The 24,516-nt window shown below is 39.9% G+C and overlaps 1 protein-coding gene across 1 annotated transcript in view; it reads left to right on the plus strand.

The window, feature by feature from the left end:
* The window catches only part of snrnp200 (small nuclear ribonucleoprotein 200 (U5)), a 209,745-nt gene that overhangs the window by 69,371 nt on the left and 115,858 nt on the right, over positions 1 to 24,516 (plus strand). The window contains exons 20-24 of the mRNA XM_064341033.1: positions 5,823 to 5,954; positions 17,344 to 17,532; positions 17,838 to 18,035; positions 18,359 to 18,511; positions 19,485 to 19,565. Coding sequence (XP_064197103.1) covers positions 5,823 to 5,954; positions 17,344 to 17,532; positions 17,838 to 18,035; positions 18,359 to 18,511; positions 19,485 to 19,565 — 753 coding nt within the window. The remainder of the gene's footprint in view (positions 1 to 5,822; positions 5,955 to 17,343; positions 17,533 to 17,837; positions 18,036 to 18,358; positions 18,512 to 19,484; positions 19,566 to 24,516) is intronic.

Consider the following 24,516-nt stretch of genomic DNA (forward strand, 5'->3'; position numbering starts at 1 on the left):
GCACCAACAATATATGCAATATTTTTTATTGATAAAAAACGACAATATAACAGTACGGTTTACAAGTAACAGTTAAACTGCCACGCCTAAAATGTGTCGACTCCAAGGAATTGCGTGTTATGCATTCAAACGACAAAGCGTTTCTTGTCACATTAATACCGCTAATTAAATCAACCGCCAGTAAACTGCATCGGAGAAATTAGCTGTTTCAATTAGCTATTGTAATGTCGCTACACAAAACATTACGTTAACGTGTCAAAAAAAAATGCCGTAATCGTTCGCTTCAACTTTTCAGCTTTCGATAACGCTAATAAATTGAACAAACTTTTGTCTTCAGGTAACATTAGTTAACGCGTTAGCTCTCTGTGTCGTGTGACAGTGGAGTGCAGCGAAAGGGGGTGATTGAAGGCTAATATTAACCAATTTAAAATCAGCATTAAAGGTAAGAATGTCAAGCTCACAATTGGTTAGAAGGGTCACCGTCAGCTCACAAGGCACATACTGAGTGTACTAGCTAGCGAATGTATGCAATTTAGGAAACACTCATTCATTAATCCTAGCGTTAATGAATTCTAATCACGTCACAAATATGTGATTAGAATGTTCTTTACTGAACATTGTAATGCTTACGAAAAAATCACTACTGGTAATCAAAAACAATGGAGTTCTAGAACTGTGATTTACAATTTTGAAAAAACATTACAAAAAACCTACTCTTCAGAAGGTTTTAAAAATCTGTGACATTGAAGGAACACCTGGAACCGTGGCATGTAGCCTTCCTGAATTTAACAGTTAACAGTAAATAGCCGCATATATCTCCTTTAAGTACTTACCCAACCATTATTCAAATAAACAATACTAGACGCTGACAGGAGAGAAACGACTACGGGAAATTTGCCTTGAATACATTCTAATTTAAAAATTCACACACAACCAAATAGCCAAAGCCTACTATACAGACCAATCTGGTGTGTGCTTATAATAAATGTGCGTGATAAATGCTGTTTCTTTTCCATTAATCATTTGGTACAGGAATGAATTGTGCATATACAATCCTCAAATGACGACTGGCAGCAGTGAACAAAAAGTTATTTATGATGCGTTACATTTATACAAACTCCCCTATATCCTATATGAAACTAACATGGATGATTTTAGACTGTGCTGAAAATTATCTGACTATTATTAAGCTTCACAGTCTGACCACAAAGTTCATTTAACCTCTTAAGGCACAAGCCAAATCTTGCCAATCCTTGCCCATTTAGGGGGTACCCTATTTAAAGCCTTATAACTCCAGATGTGAACACCACAGAGACTTGAAAAATGGCTTAAATGAAGCAAGACATTTGTACAATTTACAATACTAACAGATTAATTTATATTCATAATTTTGGAAGAAATAAAGTGCCACAAATGCAATTGTTTTGACAAAAAATCCAAAATAAATTTGCACTTTTTAAGTTTGCAATGAAATACTGAGAGATTGCATATATACAGGAGGTTAAACTATACATGTGCTAGGTCAAAAACTTCTTGACCACAAGTTCATAAAATCTAAGGGTGGATATGTAGAACTACTATAGATGTATGAAGCAAAAACTAAGCAGTGTACCCAGCGTCTCCAAATCTATCCAAAATGTCTAAATTATGCATTGCTGTAAATCACAACATATTCACGTATTTCACTACAAATCAACTGTTGTGACTCAAGAAAATCACTGTTGCATAATTTTCAAATGGGAATTACAAGCTTTCAGTCAGTACAGTGGTCTAAAATAGCTAGGTGTCCAGAAAAATATCCAAAATCTCTCCAAAATTGAATAAAATGCTTTTTGTCCATTATAAAGCATATAAATGAGCCCCTTATGAGGGTTTAAGATGAAACATTGCTATCAGATTAAAAAAATAATGCAAAAATATTGTCACACAATGCGGTACAGTACCTAAATGTGTAATAATTAACTCGTGTTTATTTCTATACTCTGTACTCTCGTATGTTTTCTTGTATGGGGATGAGACAACATGAAAACAATTTTCAACCGTCCACCACGTTTTGGCAATGTTCCAACTCTGACGTCATCACTGTTGCATGCTTCACAAAAACTATTACACTTCCATCTAACTCTTACATTACAGTGTGAAATATCCACATTATATAACACCACTAACCTATTTAAAGATACTCAATTTCAAAAATAACATATAACCGAAATATTTTGAGCGGTAATACTTACATAGCAATGATGAAATCTCCTCTATGTTCAGTAGATGGAGACAGAGACAGTATCAATGATACTGTACTATTCGCTTCTGTTTTACTCCAGAAAACGATGTCAGCTAGGTCTATCAGCAAACATATGGCTTAGCTATGTTCAGAAGTCCTCAATAATAATAGTATTTTCCAAGAAATTACGAAATATCCTTGAACACGTTTCGTTAGGTGCAGCGTATTTGTTTGCTAGCAGAGTGAATGCGTAAGTGAATGCGATGCTAAGAATATTTTCTGTTACGCTGACCTATAAAACGCTATTCCAAAAGCAAAATCAGACACGTTATACATCGTTAGAAAGCTTATACTCTCACCTACAGAATAAATGAGTTGTCAATCAAGCCAAATTGCACGACGACGCCGTAAACAACAAGTGTGGTATTACGCGCAGCTATTTATGAAGATAGCCGACCCAGGCGTGACAGATGCGCATATTTTTCACAAACGGATTGTCCAAGACTATATATGACCACTCATTCGCAAAAGTCTCTACGCGTAAAACCGATGGTAAGATTGTATATTTATTAAATGTTTAGTCCCAGATATTGACTGTAGAATGACATGGTAGCTATAATTAAAAAAAAAAATTTGTCTCGTTTATTTCGTTATTCAGTGAGCAGCGTATTTCACTGCTGTATTGGCATATTTTAGGGCTAATGTCGGGTTTATCTTGTTGCTACGGAATATTGCATTACATTACATTACAGGCATTTGGCAGACGCTCTTATCCAGAGCGACGTACAACAAAATGTATAACCATAACCAGGAACAAGTGTCGAAAACCCTAGAGGGCAGTAGCCAAGCGGCCAAAACCAGACTTCGTTTTTGAAGCTCATTTCCTGGTGTTGTAGTTCCTGGTTGCTCACTAGCGCCACTACGGATGGCTCCAGTATAGGTGTTTTCATATCCGGTTTCCATGCAAGTCTACGGTACAAATGCGATCAAAATACAAAGTCAATAATTTTTTCTCACAAGAACAAATAGTCATAATAGGTGTATTTTATTGGTCTTATGACTGTCCATGGGTCGATTTCATGATTTATTGCGTCATTTGGGCACAGTGCCAATATTTGTTCTGGACCAATGAAGTACAGCTTGCGTCACTTCCGGATTACTGCGGAGGACTCAGCTACAGTAGGGGCTACAGTCTATGGTCACTGGGGTGGGCGGTGGCGCCTCTTGGCCTTGACATTGCGGCTCTGGCTACGGTCCGCCTGTGCTAAGTCTGAAAATGCAGGCATCCCATTTCGTGGTGATTTCATTATGGCGTGTGCTATTTACAGCTGCACTAGACGACCATAAAATAATCCTCCTCTGAAGTTTTTCGGTAGCCGAGTCATTTTTACTATTTCCTTTAGCCTACTTAACCAAATAATTACTTGGCAGAAAGCGTAATCAGCTTGCTATATTTGGTAGTCCAGTAGTAGCCTATGCTAAAACAGTTCGCAACTTCGGCTACCAAGCCATTTGACTAGCTAGCTAACCTTAACCGACAAACATTCAATCTGTCAGACGTGTTTGGCGGCTTGTCAGTCGTGTACATTCCGTAAATGTCTACCTGGGCCATGCTTCACGCATGTGACAAAGCTACTATAATCCCGATTTTGGGATAAACACTTTTTCACTTTCACGAAGCGAATTAAGAGTCTCAAGGTTCATTTGCTGAATATACAACACACGATGAAATCACACACACAGAATTTAACGAAATTAACCATCTCGGCATTTAGAAAGGAACATGTTTTTAGCATTTAAGAGACCGACAAGCTAGGCATTTAAGACAGTGGTTCTCAGAATCGGTTCTGGGGGCTCCTTGCGTATATTGGCTTTTCTCCATTGGTTTTGATGATTTACAAGAAAAAAATAATAGCCTAATAATAATGAGAAATTCAACGTAGGCTACATTATTTTTGTCTTCATGCACCAGGTGGAAAACTTGCTGTACAAAGTGCGTTGTCATATTTACACGCCTGCAGATCAGTTATTAAAATACTTTGTAGATTTGTTAATCACCGCTGACAGTGTTAATTTTTATTCGGTAGAAAGTGATTTGCGAATGATCGGTCAGCTAGCGTCACCCAGCAAGTGAACACCACAAACGGCGATGGAGTAGCTAGTAGTAGCAGGCTCATTAACTGACTGGCGAAAACCTACGACGATAACTTGCTCGGTTAACAGCAGATCTACCAGACAGTTACACGAAAACTAGCCTAGTCAAATCACCAGTAGCCTACACATCCCCGATTGATTGACCATCAGTGTAGTCAATGTTCTTCCCCTGTGGTTCATATTGCTAATGCGTGAGCTAACCACGGATAGCCTACCTAGCTCACTGGCAAGCTGATATGCTAGCTAAGCATATTCGTTTTGCTGAGAAACATAAATTGAAGATAACTGAACATAGCCTAATTGTATTTTTAATGTCATACATATAACGTGATTACATGACACAGTACAGTCACGGATGGAAATTAAACTCCGTAAACATCTGATAATATATTTTAAAACATAACGGCAGACAGTCAGCTAGCCTCGTTCAGGTTGATGGGCTTTTCCGCACCGGACTGTCAATCAAATTGTAAAAATCACAAGACCGCTTAACTCTATGGTTTTGGCTCCAAATCGAGAAAATGGCCGCGCCCACCATTGGGCTTCAAAACGTGTTTTAGAGACCCACGGAGAGTCAATGGGTGACGTCACAGTAGCTTTGTCCATATTTTTTACAGTCTCTGGCAGTAGCATACCGTTCTAAGTGCAGGGAACAACGGCATAGTTCAACTTGGACCCTGTAGGTTAAACTGATTAACACTAACACAAACAAGAACTGCAACAACGCAGTCTATGCAAAAATTCAAGCAATAGTTAAGACGAGTTAAGACTAAGTCACCTACGAAACAACTACCTAGTTACAACTCTAAGCTTACAGTCAATTTAGAGATTAAATTGAGAATACGATTTACAGCATAAATTGCGTCTTGTTTATATTCAATATTAGAAATTGCAGCGAGAAATTGCAGCTGTAGACACAAGATAGTTTATGTTATGGTAGCAACGGAACAAAGCGGACTATACATGTATTGCCATCATTGTTTTACCATACCAGCGTGTTTTTGGTTGCTCTAGGACTTATGGTTGCTGAGCCTCAGACACTTTTAGCGGAGAAAAATAATAGGATTATTATTATTATTATTCTTAACAGATACAATAGGGTTCCACCAGCTTCGCTGCTTGGACCCCTAATTACAGTTAATAGGAAGTAAATCTTTCTTGGAAGCGTAGTCTTGAACCGTATGAATCCATCAAATGGTGCTGCTGTCTTTCTGACCTGAAAAATATTAGTTACAAACAAGACATTAATGCCAGATTGAAAATTGTCATTGCAGTTTTTCCACATTCGGTAGTGGAATCATGTTATTCCTTGTAAAAGATGCTTTTTATTCATTGTTACATGAATTTGGAAACAGAAGATGTTGCTTTATGAAAGCTAACATTTTTAACATTAAACACTGATTCTTTGTCCTTTCTGCCACCTTTTCCCCTTGTTTGTTTTTAGGTGTTGGTGTCCACAGCCACATTGGCTTGGGGTGTGAACCTTCCAGCGCACACAGTTATCATTAAGGGCACGCAAGTTTATAGTCCAGAGAAGGGTCGGTGGACAGAGCTAGGAGCTCTGGACATTTTACAGGTTGGTATGAGCAGCTAACTTTTTTGTTCTGTGTGTGTGTTTGCTCGTGCGTGTGCATGGGAGAGAAATGTCCCAATACTCAGATACTTGGAGGGTCAAATCCCATGTGTGTGAGAAAAAAATGTAAATGAAGGGGGTCGGGGGGAAAAAATCACAATCTAAAAATACTTTTTTTTTTCTCTGGGGTCCCTGTTACCAACACCCGGTTCTGTTGCAAAGTTACCACCAACACAAAAATGATTTGACAAAAATGACACTAGTACAGGATACAGTACAACGATTCCACCAAGGAGTTTGAGTGCTGCCATTGTCGTTTAGTTCATTCATTGAACAAGCCTCAGCCTAGTCTCTTTATGCGTAGAGAAGTCCCTTTCAAGATTCAGTGGTTGATTTTGTAACTAAGGTTGGAATTACTTTATCGTATGGATGATATGAGTGTTTCATAACTTTTATTAAATAAATGAAAATAATTTTTAATGTGTCTGAAGATCTGCAATCATTCTGTGTGACAAATATACAATAATAGAGGAATCAGGAAGGGGGCTAATACTTATTCATGGCACTGTATGTGTGTTATTTTTTTCCACTCTGCCTTTGCCATATTTGTGATAGGGTGGTATTTGTGCTGGTCATAGTCAACACCTGTTAGCGTTTACTAATAGTCCTGTGCAAATTTATATTGGGGGCTAGGCATTTTAATGGGGCCCTGGTAAACATAACATAACATAAAATAATGACGAGAACAGGCCATTCAGCCCAACGATGCTTGCCATTTTCCTAACTAAATTAGTGCTCTGATTACCTACAGACTAGATAGTATCTAACACTGTATCAGGCCTAGTCTTGAAAATCCCCAGAGTTTCTGCCTCTACTACATGACCTGGCAGGCTATTCCACACATTGACTACTCTGTGTGGAAAAAAATTCTTCCTAATGTCTGTATGGAATCCTACCTTGTTCTACTAACAGAACTCAACCTGAAGAATCTCTTGTAGTTCACTTTGTTGATTCAATTTATGCATTTAAAAGCCTCAATTAAATCACCCCTGCGTGTCCTTTTACTAAGCTTGAAGAGGTTAAGCATCTTAAATCTTTCCTCATAGCTTTTATCTTTCATACCAGGAATCAATTTTGTTGCTCTTCTTTGAACTTCTTCAAGAGCCTGTATATCTTTCTGGTAGTACTGTCCCTAGAACTGCACACAATACTCTAAGTGTGGTCTAACAAATGTATTGTATAAGATAAGTATAACTTCCTTGGATTTATACGTAATACTTTTGGCTATATATCCCAGCATCCTGTTGGCCTTTTTTACTGCGACAACCATGCTGCCTATCCCTTTGGATGTTGCTATTTTCAAGAAATCCGCCCTTTTCCCTTGTCCTGTCGTCATTTCCCATTTAATAGCTGGGTAATTGAAGTCACCCATAATAATAGTCTCACAATCCTTACAAGCTTGTTTTATTTTTCCAAAGAGCTTTGAGTTCACACTACTGTCTGGTGGCCTGTAACACACCTACCGTAAGGTCCTTTTCATGTTCCCCTATGAGCTTTTTTCCAGATATCTTGACTAGGCACAAGCTGGTCAATATCTGGAATTTTCTGCACATTAAAATTTTCTTTTACATAGAGAGCCTACACCCCCACCTCTCTTACTGGATCTATCCTTCCTAATGAGTTTGTACCCTTCTATATTATATTCATCCCCATCCTCATCTCCAAGCCATGTCTTTGTAATCCCAACTATGTCATAACCCCCCTATGTACAGCAGCCTCAAGTTCCAAAAAAATATTTTTTATACTTCTAGCATGTAACCAAAGACATTTCAGATTATTACTTCTACACATCCCCTCCTGTTCCCTCACCCCCCGCCGTCCCAAGCCACCCTTACTACAACTTTGCTTTAACAAGACTTCATCAGTGTTTACACTATTAAAGGAAGCCCTGACAGCTTCCATCTTGCAGTCTGCACTTCCCTACCCTTTTCACTTTCTGACCTCCCTGCCCCCCAAGTCCCTAGTTTAAATAATCCTGTGCTACCTTAAGCATACGCTGGCCCAGTGCAGCAGTACCCCTCTGGTTCAGGTCCAACCCGTCGTGCTTGTACAGGTCACCCCCTGTTCCAGAAGAAGTCCCAGTGCCCCATAAACCTGTTCCCCTCTTTCCTACACCAGGTTTGCTGCCATGTTGTGCTCCTAATATTTTTTGCTAATTCCACAAATTTGTCCTGCAGAACCTCAAACCTCCCTTTACCTATGTCATTGGTTCATGGTATGGTATGTGGTCATGGTACGTGAACCATGACCACTGGATCCCTCCCCGCTCTGGCCAGGAGCTTGTCCGCACGCTCCAGGAGATCTCCTACCTGGGCACCAGGCGGGCAACATACCGTATGAGACTCCTTTTCATGCGAACACACTATGCTGTCTACCCCCCCTAATAATTGAATCCCCCACTATCACTAACTCCCTTTTCTGAGAGGGTGTAGCCACCTGGGTGCCCAGTGGCTCCTTAGTCCTTCCACTCTCAGGGTCAAGAGGCAGATCCAATTCCAGCAAGGGCTGGAATCGGTTGGACACCACAACCTCTGGAGATGAAACCCCTTTGTGGTGTGCACGCCCTTTTCTGTGGCTGCGCCCCACTGTCACCCATCTATTTCTCCCTGTCTGCTCTGGCTTCTCCCCCCTTCCCAGCTGTAGCGTGCACACCAAATCCTTACAGGACACACTACTCAGTTCCTGGAACTCTGATAATTGTGAACTGTGGAGTCCAGCAAGCTGGCCCTCAAGATCTTGCTCTCAAGGTGTTCAACCAGTTGGCAACGGTGGCAGACAAACTCGCCCTTTAGACAAACTCGCTTTTCAGTAGCACGATCACCTCACACAGCTTTGGCCAAATTTTTACCCCCTAACTATCACCTCATCTCTCCCTATGTCTAGAGTAAGTTACTGCCGAAACAGAAGCACCAAGACCACACTTTAAAAAACGTGCAGGTGGCTCTGGACAACAAGCAGCTGAAACCGGAGAGGAAAAATAAATAAGGCACTTTTATCTTACGTTAACTGCTGAATAAAGCCGCGTTTCCACCAAAATTACCCGGAACTTTTAGTCCCAGGAACTACTTTACCAGGAACTAAAAGGTTCCTTCAGCCCATGGTTGTCTGCGTTTCCACCGCAGTCTAAAGTCCCGCGAATATTAGGCAAATTAGCCCACTGACGTATGAAAAAGCGACGTTGTCGTCGGTCCATCTGTCATAGGACTTCTTCTGTAACCCCATACTACCACCGAAGTAGCCTACATTATTTTCTAATAACCGGGACAGCCCGGAGGGGTTTATTCCACTTACATACAACGGGTTACCAACAATGACTATATATGGTTACTTTTGTATTTATTGATTTTTATCGATTTAATCACCTGGAATTGAAATATTCTTCTGCAGCCGTTTGGGCATATTTTACCGTTGCAAGCAAAACTTTCGTTGGTACTTGAACTTGGACCGTTGTTATGCAACAAATAGGATATAACAGACCAATAGTCAGATTGTAACTGTTTTATATATCCTCTCAAACACGTTCATTATGTTTTTATGCGAACATTCCCTTTCATGTCTTGACATCCGAAGCGACAGAATGCATTCACATTGCCAATATAACTGGCAACAACAGCAGAAAACATGCACACGTTGCAAACAATTTGCTGTTTGATTACTTTCTCATCGTCAATTCTATATAGGCTAATCGCAAAATGACAAGAATAGAACGAAAATTTAAATTAGTAGTGGTACAGCCACCGTTTGCTTTCCTTCGAAGTTACTGCTAGCCGAGCAGCGAAGTGTGCCCTCCAGATGCAAACCATGCACCATAAATTAGTCCATAGTCTTCCTGGTCTTTGTGGAATTGAAGAATGGCAGAGTAAAATTACGGCAGTCTGAAAAAGCTAAAGGTACGATTACTAGAATTAACCTGTTATTTTACCCTGACAAAAAGTGCGGAAGGTGATTTCCAGTTTGCTTTTACTGTATCACCAATGTGAATTACGCAGAACTACCGCATACCTCACATAACTGTATCAAACGTTTTGAGTCAATTAGAACGGGCTAACAAAGAAAATCCGGAAGAAAATATTCAGCAACCAAATTAATCCGTTTGAATGTTTTAGTACGTAATATGCTGTCCCAGCACGAATGCTTAGCATTTTATAAAACGAATACTAAAGCAAGAAAAGAACAGAAGAGCACACGTTATAATTCCAAGACGTTGGCAGGCTATAACCAAAAGTAGGCTACTGCGCCGCATAACATACAATTTTGATTTGAAGTTATGAAAATAAATTGGTTTGCGCCTGCATATTTTTAAACATGGCGCCTGAAAATAAACACAAAAAAATGCTGCGAGTACTCGACCAATCAGAAATGTTCAGCGCTGCAAGCTCCACCCAAAAGGTTCCTGTACTTTCGGAAAGTACTACCCCCCGAGCAGGAACTTTTTGGGGGGTAAAATAAAGCCCCCGGAACTAAATTTAGACCCTAGTTCCTGCGTTTCCTAGTTTTGAGTTCCTCAAAAGGTTCCTAGTTCCGGGGTAAAGTTCCTGCGGTGGAAACGCGGCTTTAGTAACAAGAAAACAAACTACCTGTAGTGGAATCGCTCCAGTTATAATAAACTAACTTAGCTACCTTTATACTAAGTAGCAATGACTGAAGGAACACTTGTATTAGGCAATATTCTAATTATATCTCAGAACAAAATACAACCCAAAATTTAGCTGGAATAGATTTATAATAAACTACAGCTAATCCTAGTACGTAAAAATGCTGTGACAGACACCAAGCCCTCAAATTAACAGTGCGCAGGTGGCTCCGGACAACTAGCAGCAGAAACCAGAGAATAAATAAACAAAAATAAGGCACTTTTAACTATCTAACGTTAAGCGTTGAATAAACAACGCTGAAAAGAACTACCCGGAGTAGAATCCCTCTGGTTATAATCAGCTGACTTGGCTTTTTACTAAATAGCAATGACTGGAGGAACCCCTGTACTAGGAAATATTCTGTCTATCTCAGATTATAATAAACTACAGCTAATGTTAGCATGTAACAATACGGTCAAACTAACTACTATAATATTTTGCTACTGGGGAGTTAAAAAACCACATTAAAACCTGCGTTCAGCAAGAAGGAAAGCACAATACAATCCTGTAACAAACTTTTTCAAACACTCCTCACTCTTTCCATCACAAACAGGATGTGCGTGTCAGACACAAGCAATTGAGCAGCAAACCAGCAATGGACAGATGTAATTGCTTTTGCTGGACAAATAGCATTTTCTTAATTTTTAGAGAGGTTTTGGATTTGTTTTTGGACCAGCTGCACTTACATCTACATTACTAGTTACGTAATTCGTATGCATCGACACGCCCCCCCCCCTCCCCCCATGGGAATACAATTTGTTGCACTCCGTATAGTTAGCATGAGTCTGAATTGTCAAGATTATTATTGATGATTTTAGAGGCCCTTGAAATGAAAAGGTTTGGAAACTGCTTTGCTAGATATCCGATTGTATTGGAGCTTTTGAGCATGAGATTGCTTCTGAATGCATAATGCCTGAGACTTCAAAGCTTGTTAACTTAATTGCTCTCATTATTAAGTTGCATGTTTGATGGTATGTTCAGTTCGCTGGCTCAGCCTCCCAAACTCACAAGTTAGCTGTGCTATTTATTTGTGCCCTTCCTGATTGCGTATGTTGAGCAGGGTAAACTATACTTCTTGGATCCAGCACTCCTTGACCACAAGTGCATAAAATCTGTGGGTGGATATGCAGAACTACTAAAGATCTATGACACAAAAAGTAAGCAGTGTACCCAATCAAATCAATCAATCAAATATTATTTGTATAGCGTATTTTACAGCAGTTGTCACAATATGCTTTACAGACAACCCTGGCCTAAACCCCCACTGGAGCAAGCCTAAGGCAATAGTGGCAAGGAAAAACTCTCTCTGGCAGATGGGAAAAAACTTTGGAAGGAACCAGGGAAGGAAAAAATGGGAAGGAACCAGGCTCAAGGGGGAAACCCATCCTCCTCTGGTCGGCTCAGGGTGCCGACTGGTGACCAACATGTCAGTCAGTTTTATAGGGTTTATGATGTGGCTCAGATGATGGGTGGGGCCGGGTGTCTCCAAATCTATCCAAAATGTCTATATTATGAATTGCCGCAAATGACAACATAATTATGTATTTCACTACAGATCAACTATTTTGACTCTAGAAACTCACTATTGCATCATTTTCAAGTGGGAATTTCAAGCTGTCCATTAGTACAATAGTCTAAAATTTCTAGGGGTTCAGAAACATGTCCAGAACCTCTCCAGAAATGGATAAGATTTTGTCCATTATAAAGCATATACACTCACTAGCCGCCACTTTAGTGCAACTGCAAACTGCACCTGTTAACACACATATCTAATCAGCCAATCACGTGGCAGCAACGCAATGCATTTAGGCATGTAGACATGGTCAAGACAATCTACTGAAGTTCAAACCATGCATCAGAATGGGGAAGAAAGGTGATTTAAGTGACTTTGAACGTGGCATGGTTGTTGGTGCCGGACGAGCTGGTTTGAGTATTTCAGAATCTGCTGATCTACTTGGATTTTCACACACAACCATCTCTAGGGTTTACAGAGAATGGTCCGAAAAAGAGAAAATATCCAGTGAGCGGCAGTTCGATGGGCAAAAATGCCTTGTTGATGGCAGAGGTCAGAGGAGAATGGCCAGACTGGTACGAGCTGATAGAAAGGCAACAGTAACTCAAATAACCACTCGTTACAACCGAGGTATGCAGAAGAGCGTCTCTGAACGCACAACATGTCGAACCTTGAAGCAGATGGGCTACAGCTGCAGAAGACCACACCGGGTGCCACTCCTGTCACCTAATGAAGTGGCCGGTGAGTGTATATGAGCCCCTTATGAAGGTTTAAGGTGAAATATTGATATCAGATTAAAAAATGATGCAGTGCAGTACAGTACCTTCATGCTGAGAAACATTGCCAAACTCAGGCCTATTGTCTCCACAGCTGAGTTGGAGATGATTATACATGCATTTATTTCCTCACGTCTGGATTACTGCAATTCCCTTTTCACTTGTCTTAGCAAGACATCCCTTCACCGCTTACAACTGGTCCAAAATGCTGCTGCTAAGCTCCTGACCAGGTCCCCCAAAAGGTCTCACGTAACGCCAATCCTGAAATCTTCACACTGGCTTCCCATCGAAAACAGAATCCATTTCAAGATTCTTGTAATCGTTTTCAGAGCCTTGCATGGTCAGGCACCTGTCTACATTAAAGAGCTACTGCAGCCATATAAGCCTAATGTAATGTAATGTAATGTAGTAGGAATCTGTGGTCCTCTGATCAGGGTTTGTTGGTTGTTCCTTGCTCCAGGCTCAAAACAAAAGGAGGTTATAGCTCCGAAACTCTGGAACTCTCTCCCATTGGACTTAAGAATTGTGGACACAGTGGGCTCCTTTAAAAAGCAGCTTAAGACCTATTTTTTTAGACTTGCTTTTGTTTAATTTGTTAAAAAAAAAAAAAAAAAAAAATTTTTAATCTTTTTGTTGCCTTGTGAATTTTACTCTGTTTTCTCTTACTTGCCTTTTGTTATTGATTTTATTGTAAAGCACTTTGTGACGTCTGCTCTTGAAAGGTGCTATATAAATAAACTTATTATTATAATGTGTAATGAACTCATATGTATTTCTGTACTCTACAGAACGTAATGTTTTCTTGTATCGGGATGGGACGACATGAAAACAATTTTCAACTGTCCACAACGTTTTGGCAATGTTCCAACTTTCACATCCTATCTGGTGCATGAAGCACAAACTACTTAGCTCCTAACGAACGCTTACATTAGTGTGAAATATCCTCATTATAAAATACAATTAACCTATTTAAAGACACTCAATTTCAAAAATAACGTATTTAACCGAAATATTTTGAGCAGTAATATTTACATAGCGATGATGAAATGTTATCTGTGTTCAGTAGAGACAGAGGCAGTAAATCAATCCTGTTGTTCTCTCCTCTTCTGTCTTACTCCAGAAAATGATATCAGCTAGGTCTATCAGCAAACATATGGCTTAGCTATGCTCAGAAGTCCTCAATAGTAATATTTTCCATAAAATTACAAAAATTGCTGATAACGTTTCATGAATGCATAAGTGAAGGCACTACAAATCACCTATGTCGGCCAGATGGTGGCGCTATAACAAAGGGTCATGTTTAAAAGGTCATAACTCCCACACCGTAAGTCAGATCAACACAAAACTGCATCGACCGATGCATCTGAATGTGCTCTACAACTTTGCCATATGTCCGCCATATTGTTTGCCCGCCATTTGGACTTTTTTATTAGTTGGGGTGCGGAAGAGCTGGAGCTCCAAATCTAAGTGTTACGACATCTAGTAAACTTATTTACGGCAAGCAACATCCATAGCGACGCAAGTAATCCGACACCGTAGGGTCTAGTTTTTATCAGTGAGGGGAGGGTCTGAACGTCGGGGAAGCAATGGAAGACAGTGCTAGCCAGAGTGCATGCTAGGCTACTAAAAGTTTGTTAGTAAAAGCTTTTTGAGAGGATGAATCATTACTTTTCTTTGGCATGGATCAATTTGAAGACAATATCGGGTGAGTTCATTTAGTCTTTGAATCCGTCATTATGCTGAGAGAAATCGTATTCTCAATTTAATCTCTAAATTGACTGTAAGCTTAGGGTGGTAACTAGGTTGCTGTTTCGTAGGTGACTTAATGCACTCGTCTTAACTATTGCTTGAATTTTTGCATAGACTGCGTTGTTACTGTTCTCGTTTGCGTTAGTGTTAATCAGTTTAACCTACAGGGTCCAAGTTGAACTATGCAGTTGTTCCCTGCACTTGGAACGGTACTTCTCTCTAGGGTTTTTGACACTTGTTCCTTGTTATGGTTATACACTTTGTTGTACGTCGCTCTGGATAAGGGTGTCTGCCAAATGCCTGTAATGTAATGTGATATTCCGTAGCAACAAGATAAACCCGACATTAGCCCTAAAATATGCCAATACAGCAGTGAAAACGCTGCTCACTGAATAATGAAATAAACGAGACAAATCTTTTTTTATTTTTTATTATACCATGTCATTCTACAGTCAATATCTGGGACTAAACATTGAGTAAATATACAATCTTTCCACTGGTTTTACGCGTAGAGATGTCCCTTTTCAGACTGAGTGGTCATATTGTGTTGGACAATCCATTTGTGAAATATACGTGCATTTGTGATACCTGGGTAGGCTACCTTCAAAAATAGTGCGTAATACCACACCTGTTGCTTACGGCGTTGTCACCCTTTTTAGTACAATTTGGCTTGATTGACAATTCATTTATTCAGTAGGTGAGAGTATAAGCTTTCTAACGATGTATAACATGTCTGATTTTTCTTTTGGAATAGCGTTTTATGGGTCAGCATAACCAAAAATTTTCTTATCTGCCAATGTCTAATTAAATAATACGGTAGGCTACTCTGCGTGCAGCACGCAGGTCGCGAGTTGATATTTCGTCTTGTTTTGTTTTTTCTCAATGTCGTATTTGTTATTTGAAATGTGTATTTATGTGTTATTATTCTCCATGTCTCTAAGGCGCTCTGAAATGTGCATTCTCTGCTAAACTGAGCAATGGATTGGAATATGTGTCTGACGTAGTGTTGCACGGTATACCGAAACTTCAACACTTTCGGTAATTAAAAAAAAAAAAAAGAAACGGTTCTTTATTAGAATTTTCCGACGTTCGGTAGTTTTGTGTCAAATCTAAAAGCCAGGGAAATGTGTTTTAAAAGTAATTTGTCAGAATCTTCAATAGATGGCAGTAGCAACTAAGGTTGCCAAGTGAGTTGACATGCGCTTGCACATTCAATTCGTTGATACAGCGCAAGCTTCGACTCAGTTGACTTCAGTAGCAATAGGTGTTCTAATTTGTGAATATTTTATTGTAGGAAGATGCTGTATTGTTATTAAAATATGCTGTTTTTCGATTTATTTAAATGTGAAAAACCTGTTTAAAGATTATTTAGTTTACACTTGCTACATTTTTTAAATATATTTCATATATTTTTCTATTTAGTGTTGTAACACTATGGGCTTATGCTTATTAATATGTTGAACAGGCTTCAACTTAAAGGTTGTTAATAAACCAGGTTTTTAATAAACCGTGAATTCGAAAATGAGGTAAACCCTTGTGGACATTACGTTTCTGATCTATTAAGGTAATTTCAGTATCGTTGGGTACCGAGTATTGAATCAGTATCGTTTCAGTATCAATTATCGTGATACTAAACCTGGTATCGGTATCAAAGTCAAAATGTTGGTGGTATGACAACACTAGTGTGACGCCTTTTTTACTTGCGGCATGGAAGCGCTGCAGCTGTACATACACGCTGGGCCATCTAAGTGTTACGACATAGTAAAGGCCTTTACGGGAAGCGGCCAGGACACATCCATGGCGACGCAACTAAGTCATCCGACAGCGTCTCTTAGCACAAAATTGGCCATAAGTCATCAATATTTTATACAATCATCATGATATTCAGTAGATATGTTGGGTGTAGGTATATGATCATGAAGACAAAACCATTTTAAAATAGCTCCATAGGGGGCGCGATAGTGCCAATTCTTGGACCCCTCCCAACGCTGCTTGCGGCTTTAATTAAAAAGAATTTGTCTTGTTTATTTTGTTATTCAATGAGCAGCGTTTTCACTGATGTATTGGCATATTTTAGGGCTATTGTCGGGTTTATCTTGTTGCTATGACAATGATATTTTTGAGTGGTGAAAGAGTATTTCTATGAATGCCCAGATAGACAATATTGTCCATTATGTCATGTGTGGGGGGTGGTTGCAGATGAGACTGCAGGGAGGGGGTTCTTGTTAAATGACCAGCGCATCAATGGTGTCGCTGCGAAACTTCGGTTTTGTTATCATGTATCGTCTACTAATGACACGAATACAGAGTTTCTGTTTTCAACTCATACTTTGGTTGCAGGAGCAATGAATGTCTGAGTTAAGCAATCCAGGCATGTCAGTCACTAGGGGGATTGTGCTAAGTGGTTAAATCAACTGTTATCAGCCCTCCTGGGTGCCCTGTGGCTCATCAGTCGTCCCACTCTGAGCCTTCCATCAGATCCTATTACTGCAAGGTCTAGGCTGATTGGACAGTCTTATTTGTTGCAGCACTGTATGATTTGTACTCTGAATCTACATGCCATTGTCACCCTTTGCTTTCCCTGTAGACCCCCCATGTCCGATTTCATGATTATTGACAATTGTTGCTTCCACCCCCCCCCCCCCCCCCCCCCCCCATAGATGCTTGGGAGAGCAGGGCGCCCTCAATATGACACCAAGGGTGAAGGCATTTTGATTACATCTCACGGGGAGCTCCAGTACTACCTGTCCTTGCTAAATCAGCAGCTTCCTATTGAAAGCCAGATGGTTGGGAAGCTGCCCGACATGCTCAATGCCGAGATTGTGCTTGGTAATGTGCAGAATGTCCAGGTACGTGTCCCTTCTTCAGTGAAGCAGAATTGTACTGTCTGTGTTTTTATGAATGCATTAATTTTGTAGAACTACCAAAGCAGAAATTTTCACATAGCTGCAGTTCACACTGGGCATATGTTTTTTTTTCTTTAGAAATAAACACAGATTATTGTTGAACACCAAATAAGGGTAAATTGTATTCAATTTAAAGTGGTATGTCTCATTTTTCCTTCATCCTTTGCCCACCCTGTCTTCCTGAACTCCACCCATTCTGCTTTCTTTGTTTATGCTTTCTCCCCTCTTGCCACTCTTTTCTTTTTCAGGATGCAGTGAACTGGCTCGGTTACAGTTACCTATATGTGCGCATGCTTCGTAACCCCACCCTGTACAGTGTTTCCCTTGATGACCGCAGTTCCGACCCTTTGCTGGAGAGACGCAGGCTGGACCTAGTCCACACAGCTGCCAGTATACTGGACAAGAATAGCCTCATTAAGTACGACAAAAGAACTGGCAGCTTCCAGGTAGTAGTGACACAACTACAATGCCATAGCCTCCCCTTAAGATTCCCTCAGTGACATCTGTCACGATACATTGCTAAAACAGTAACTTTTTCAAAAATAAACTGATTACAGTTTAATTTCATTTTTGGCTGGACCGCAACAGCGGGGCCAGCCCTATAAACGCGAATGTCTGTGACTGAGTGAGTGATGAAGTTACACCATTGGTTGGCCGGATCACGTGTGTTCGGTCCAGCCATATACTAGGTTTTAACCTGGTCTTGTTTAAATATTATGTTTCTGCATCTGTCTGCTTTGTGTTCCATGTCAATATTCCCCCCCTGAAGGTGACAGACCTTGGAAGGATTGCCAGTCACTTCTACATCACACATGACTCTGTTCAGACCTACAACCAGCTGCTGAAGCCCACACTCAGTGAAATCGAGCTGTTCCGCGTCTTCTCCCTCTCTTCAGAATTCAGGAATATCACTGTTCGTGAGGTATATAATGTGTCTACAACATTCTGCTTAAAGGCATACCGTTGCAGGAGTTTTAGCTTTGCTGTGGTCATGTGTTTACAATCAAAGAAGTTCCCACCTTCATCCTCAACCCCACCCACTCGCCTGTTTTTGTATTTTACATTTGTTTTTATTTTTGTATCTTTTTTCAATAGCTGTCACCATCGAGGAAGTATTTCCAAGGTTGACTATGGATTCTGAACGAGCCCTGTCAGCTTGTCATTTCTCTTCGCTGTACTTGTGCTGCTTTACCTCCACCATTACAGTGGCTAGCTAGCAACAAACACTCCACTGAAATCGTAGCCCACCCCACGGGCTTGTAGCCACTCTTAGCCCTCCCCACACAGAGAAGATCGTCATGCCCAGACAGATACTGAACACCTTTTTTTAAAGAAATACAGGTAGAGGACCACAAATTTGGCAAATAAGTGCCAAGACAGATTGCCAGTGCATCATAAATGTAACGGAGCGTCCTTATTTAATAATATTTTCGAGGTAAAAATCATGCATAGTATGCCTTTAAGTTACTCGTCAATGGGTCACATTCACCACCAAAATAAAATGGTCTGAACTGTAGAGGTATCAACATTTGGTCACTGATCATCAATACATATGAAGAATTCATCTCCTGAAGACCTTTGTCAGTTATAATGTATATTACATTTGAAAAAATAACTTTGTGGCTGCTTGCGTTCTTTAGAATGTGCATGCTTGTTTGGTCTCTCGGAAACTGATGGGAAAATATTAATTTGTGTCACAGAAAGGACATAAAGACTCTGTGACCCACAGGATGCATTACAGATTTGGTTTTAATGTAAGACCTTGTGCAAAAATAATAATATTCTCATGAATATCCTCAAAGAACATGTAGTTTCTTAAATGGAGAAATGTGCATGTAATTCAGACAAATACAGATTCAATATGCATCAGATTGCCCCTACTATTAATTTTCCAGGAAGAGAAGCTGGAGCTGCAGAAGTTGCTGGAGAGAGTTCCAATACCTGTGAAGGAAAGCATTGAGGAACCTAGTGCCAAGGTATTCTTAATGTTAGGAGCACCAGCAAAAACTTAAGAGTGCAAGGGTTCAAATCAGGACTTTGATTAGGCCACTCTAAACCCTTAAGTTTGTTTCTTTTCCCCCATTCAAATGTGGACTTGCTTTTGTGTTTTGGATCATTATCTTCCTGTGGTGGTAGTGTTAATTTCCTGTCTTTCCTGCATACCTGTGCGAATAGTCAAGACTCTGACTTGTATCATGAGGATCAGGTGGTTTGACACACGTATATGTACGGGTATAGTAGCACTTGATCTGGTTGGACATGACTTACAAACCACCTCCCATTAAAAATTAGGATGAGCAATCAGAGATGGCTGGATTTTGCCATTCTGCCCAACAACTAAGAAGCAGCATTGTAAACCCTTCTGTGAGGCTAGATTTACAGTATGTAAATCATGCCAAGCGTGTAATGCGGGAATTCAGGGAGAGAGCCGCGTATCTAAACTGGCGACAATCAAGTTCCTCATTCCTAGATGAGGATTTTAATCTATTCCATGCAGAGGCGTCTCACAGTAAAATACCAGTATTCTTCACAGTATGGGCTTCTTTCAAAATTTGTAATGTGATGGGGAGATAATTGTCACTTACCCTTCTGTTGAGATGGATGTCCAGCCGTCAGTCGTGATTGCCACACGACCTGCTTGTGGAAACGACTGCATTACATCCTCTTTAGTTTTTTGCATACAGCATGATAATTTAGTTGTTGAAGTACTGTGACTAGGGATGTTGTATTTGGGCTACAATATTTGGATCATTTTGCGGCAGTGGGAGTTTTCAGCAGCACTATAAGGTTGCATATCCTTGCTGATGATAATATAGTGTGGGAAAGAACAGAAAGTTCTACTAGGACCGACTAATAGTGTTTTTAGTTTGATGTAGGATGCTCCTCAAGGGTGTAACTTTAGTTTGGATATTGGGGGGTTTGAAATGCATAGGCTCCGAGAAGTGCATCCTTCTGGGAGGTGGGGGAGGGGGGTCTGGAGGCAAGAAATATTGTGAAATGGTCATTTCTGGTGAATTCTATGAGGAAAAGTGGCTACTACAGATTACTGATCAAATGTTTTTTTAAATGTTAATTTAATAGATCTCATGCACAGCAGTGGGAAACAATTGAAATTAAAGCCGCAAGCGGCGTTGAGAGGGGTCCAAGCATTGCCATCATCGCGCCCCCTATGGAGCAAATTTAAAATGGCTTTTTCCTCATGATCATATGCCTTCACCCAACATATCTACTGAGTATCATGATGATTGTATAAAATATTGATGACTTATGGCCAATTTTGTGCTAAGAGATGCTGTCGGATGACTTAGTTGCGTCGCCATGGATTTGTCCTGGCCGCTTCCTGTAAAGGCCTTAGATGGGATGTCATAACACATATATGGCTCGGCGTGTATGTACAGCTGCAGCGCTTCCATGCCGTAACTAAAAAGGCGTCACACTAGTGTTGTCACGATACCAAAGTTTTGACGTTCATACCGATACCAGGTTTAGTATCACGATACTCGATACTGAAACAATATTGATTCAAAACTCGGTACCTAACAATACTGAAAATGCCTTCATAGATCAGAAACCTAATGTCCAAAAGGGTTGACCTCATTTTCGAATTCAGTTTATTAAAAACCTGGTTTATTAACAACCTTTAAGTTGAAGCCTGTTCAACATAATAAGCATAGGCCTATAGTGTTACAACACTAACCAATAGAAAAGTATATTTCAAAAATTAAACCATTGTAAACAAAATCATCTTTAAACAGGTCTTTCACTTTTAAATAGATCTAAAAACAGCATATTTTAATAACAATACAGCATCTTCCTATAATAAAATATTTCCAAATTAGAACACCTATTGCTACTGAAGTGAACTGAGTCGAAGCTTGCACTGTATCAACGAGTGAGTGCACAAGGGCAAGTCACCTCACTTTACAACCTTAGTTGCTACTGCCATCTAGCGAAGATTCTGACAAATTACACCTTTCATCCTCTCAATCAGTAATGTGGAAGACACATTTCCCTGGCTTTTATATTTGACACAAAACTACCGAACGTCGGAATATTCTAATAGCGAACCGTTTCTTTTTTATTTATTTTTTTAAGTACTGAAAAAGTGCTGAAGTTTCGGTATACTGTGCAACACTACGTCACACACATATTCCAATCCATTGCTCAGCTTAGCAGAGAATGCACACTTCAGAGTGCCTCAGAGACAAATAGAATAATAGCACATAAATACACATTTCAAATAATAAATACGACATTGAGAAAAAACGAAATATCAACTCGTCATCTCTGCGAGCTGCACGCAGAGCAGCCTACCGTTTTATTTATTTAGACATTGGCAGATGAGAATATTTTCGGTTACGCTGACCTATAAAACGCTATTCCAAAAGCAAAATCAGACATGTTATACATCGTTAGAAAGCTTATACTCTCACCTACTGAATAAATGAATTGTCAATCAAGCCAAATTGCACTAAAAAGGGCAACAACGCCGTAAGCAACAGGTGTGGTATTACGCACAGATATTTTTGAAGATAGCCGACCCAGGCATCACACATGCGCGTATATTTCACAAACGGATTGTCCATTACATTTATTTGGCAGACGCTTTTATCCAAAGCGACGTACAAAAAGTCCAAGACAATATATGACCACTCATTCGCAAAAGGGACATCTACACGTAAAACCAATGGTAAGATTGTATATTTATTCAATGTTTAGTCCCAGATATTGACTGTATAATGACATGGTATAATTAAAAAAAAAAAGATTTGTCTCGTTTATTTCATTATTCATTGAGCAGCGTTTTCACTGCTGTATTGGCATATTTTAGGGCTAATGTCGGGTTTATCTTGTTGCTACGGAATATTACATTACATTACAGGCACTTATCCAGAGCGACGTAAAACAAAGTGTATAATCATAATCAGGAACAAGTGTGTCTAAAACCCTAGAGAGAAGTACCGTTCCAAGTGCAGGGAACAACCACATAGTTCAACGTCGACCCTGTAGGTTAAACTGATTAACACTAACACAAACAAGAACAGCAACAACGCAGTCTATGCAAAAATACAAGCAATAGTTAAGACGAGTGCATTAACTAAGTCACCTACGAAACAGCTAACTAGTTACAACCCTAAGCTTACAGTCAATTTAGAGATTAAATTGAGAATACGATTTCTCTCAGCATTATGACGGATTCAATGATAAAACGAACTCACCCGATACTGTCTTCAAATGGATCCATGCCAAAGAAAAGTAATGATTCATCCTGTCAAAAAGCTTTTACTAAAACTTTTAGTAGCAAAAAACGAAAGATCAACTCGCCATCCATGCTACCTGCTTCCTACGCTCAGAGTACCGTATTATTTATTTAGACATTGGCAGAGTACAGCATAAATTGCGTCTTTTGTTTATATTCAATATTAGTAATTGCAGCGAGAAACTGCAGCTGTGGACACGATAGTGTGTTATGTTATGGTAGCAACGGAACGAAGCGGACTACATATGTATTACCGTCATTGTTTTATTATACCAGCGTGTTTTTGCACGTTTGCACAGAAACTCAAATACTATCAATAAAATACCCTCACTGATAAAAACTAGACCCTACGATGTCGCATTACTTGCGTTGCCATGGATGTCTTCTAGCCGCTTGCCGTAAAGAAGTTTACTAGATGTCGTAACACTTAGATTTGGCGCTCCAGCTCTTCCGCACCCCAACTCATAAAAAAAGTCCAAATGGCGGGCAAACAATATGGCGGACATAGGTGCTCCCAATGGCAAAGTTGTTGAGTACGTTGAGATGCATAGGTTCATGAAGTTTTGTGTTGATCTAACTTATGGTGTGGGAGTTATGGCCTTTTAAACATGACCCTTTGTTATAGCGCCACCATCTGGCCAACATAGGTGATTTGTAGTGCCTGAGTAGTGGGAGGCCATAGGAACCCACCCACCAAATTTTGTTGGTGTACAACTTATGGTTGCTGAGCCTCAGACATTTTAGCGGAGAAAGCTTCCACGCCCCAACGAAAAAGTCAAAATGGCGGGCAAACAATAAGGCGGACGTAGAGTTATGGCCTTTTACGCATGACCCTTTGTTATAGCGCCACCATCTGGCCGACATAGGTGATTTTTAGTGCCTGAGTAGTGGGGGGCCATAGGAACCCACCTGCCAAATTTGGTTGCTCTAGGACTTATGCTTGCTGAGCCTCAGACACTTTTAGCGGAGAAAAATAATAAGAATAATAGTAATCCTAACAAATACAATAGGGTTCCATCAGCTTCGCTGCTTGGACCCCTAATAACATGTGCAGATGTAGCAACAGTAGCAAGTTCTTGAAGTTTCAAAAAAATCAACTGGCAGCATGGTTTTTTGCCTTTTTCAACAGGACATTGCTAGAAATAGTACATGGTCAAATTGCATTGCTAAAATAAAATGGTAACAGTTTTTATTTCTTTAACGTTAGTTTTGGTACAAAATTTGTTCTGGTCCATTTGTGTTTTGAGTAGAGCCCGACCGATATCGGTTTGGCCGATATATCGGCCATTATTTGACTTTTTTGACAACATCGGGATCGGCAGTTATGCAGCCGATGTGTCCCGATTTTTAAATAAGTATAATAAACAAACAAAAAACATTGATTATTTATCTGTACTTGTCTGTTCGAACGTTGTAATTGCTGTTTACTAGAATAATCCTGTAGAGGGAGCTCTAATACAAGTGTGAACTGCAGCAGCTGATGCGCTACTTCTGTAATAAGACATTTGTCACTCGTGCCTCATCCAATATTCTCCACTGCAAGGCTTGTCTGCATAGATTCGATTTCTGCAATAAAGGTATGTATATTTAGTGAAAGTTTTTAATTAAATGCGTTTATACGACCACAATATGTTTATCAATCCTCATTATCAAGCGAGCGAGCGAGC

Source organism: Anguilla rostrata, chromosome 6 (genome assembly GCF_018555375.3).
Source record: "Anguilla rostrata isolate EN2019 chromosome 6, ASM1855537v3, whole genome shotgun sequence".
NCBI lineage: Eukaryota > Metazoa > Chordata > Actinopteri > Anguilliformes > Anguillidae > Anguilla > Anguilla rostrata.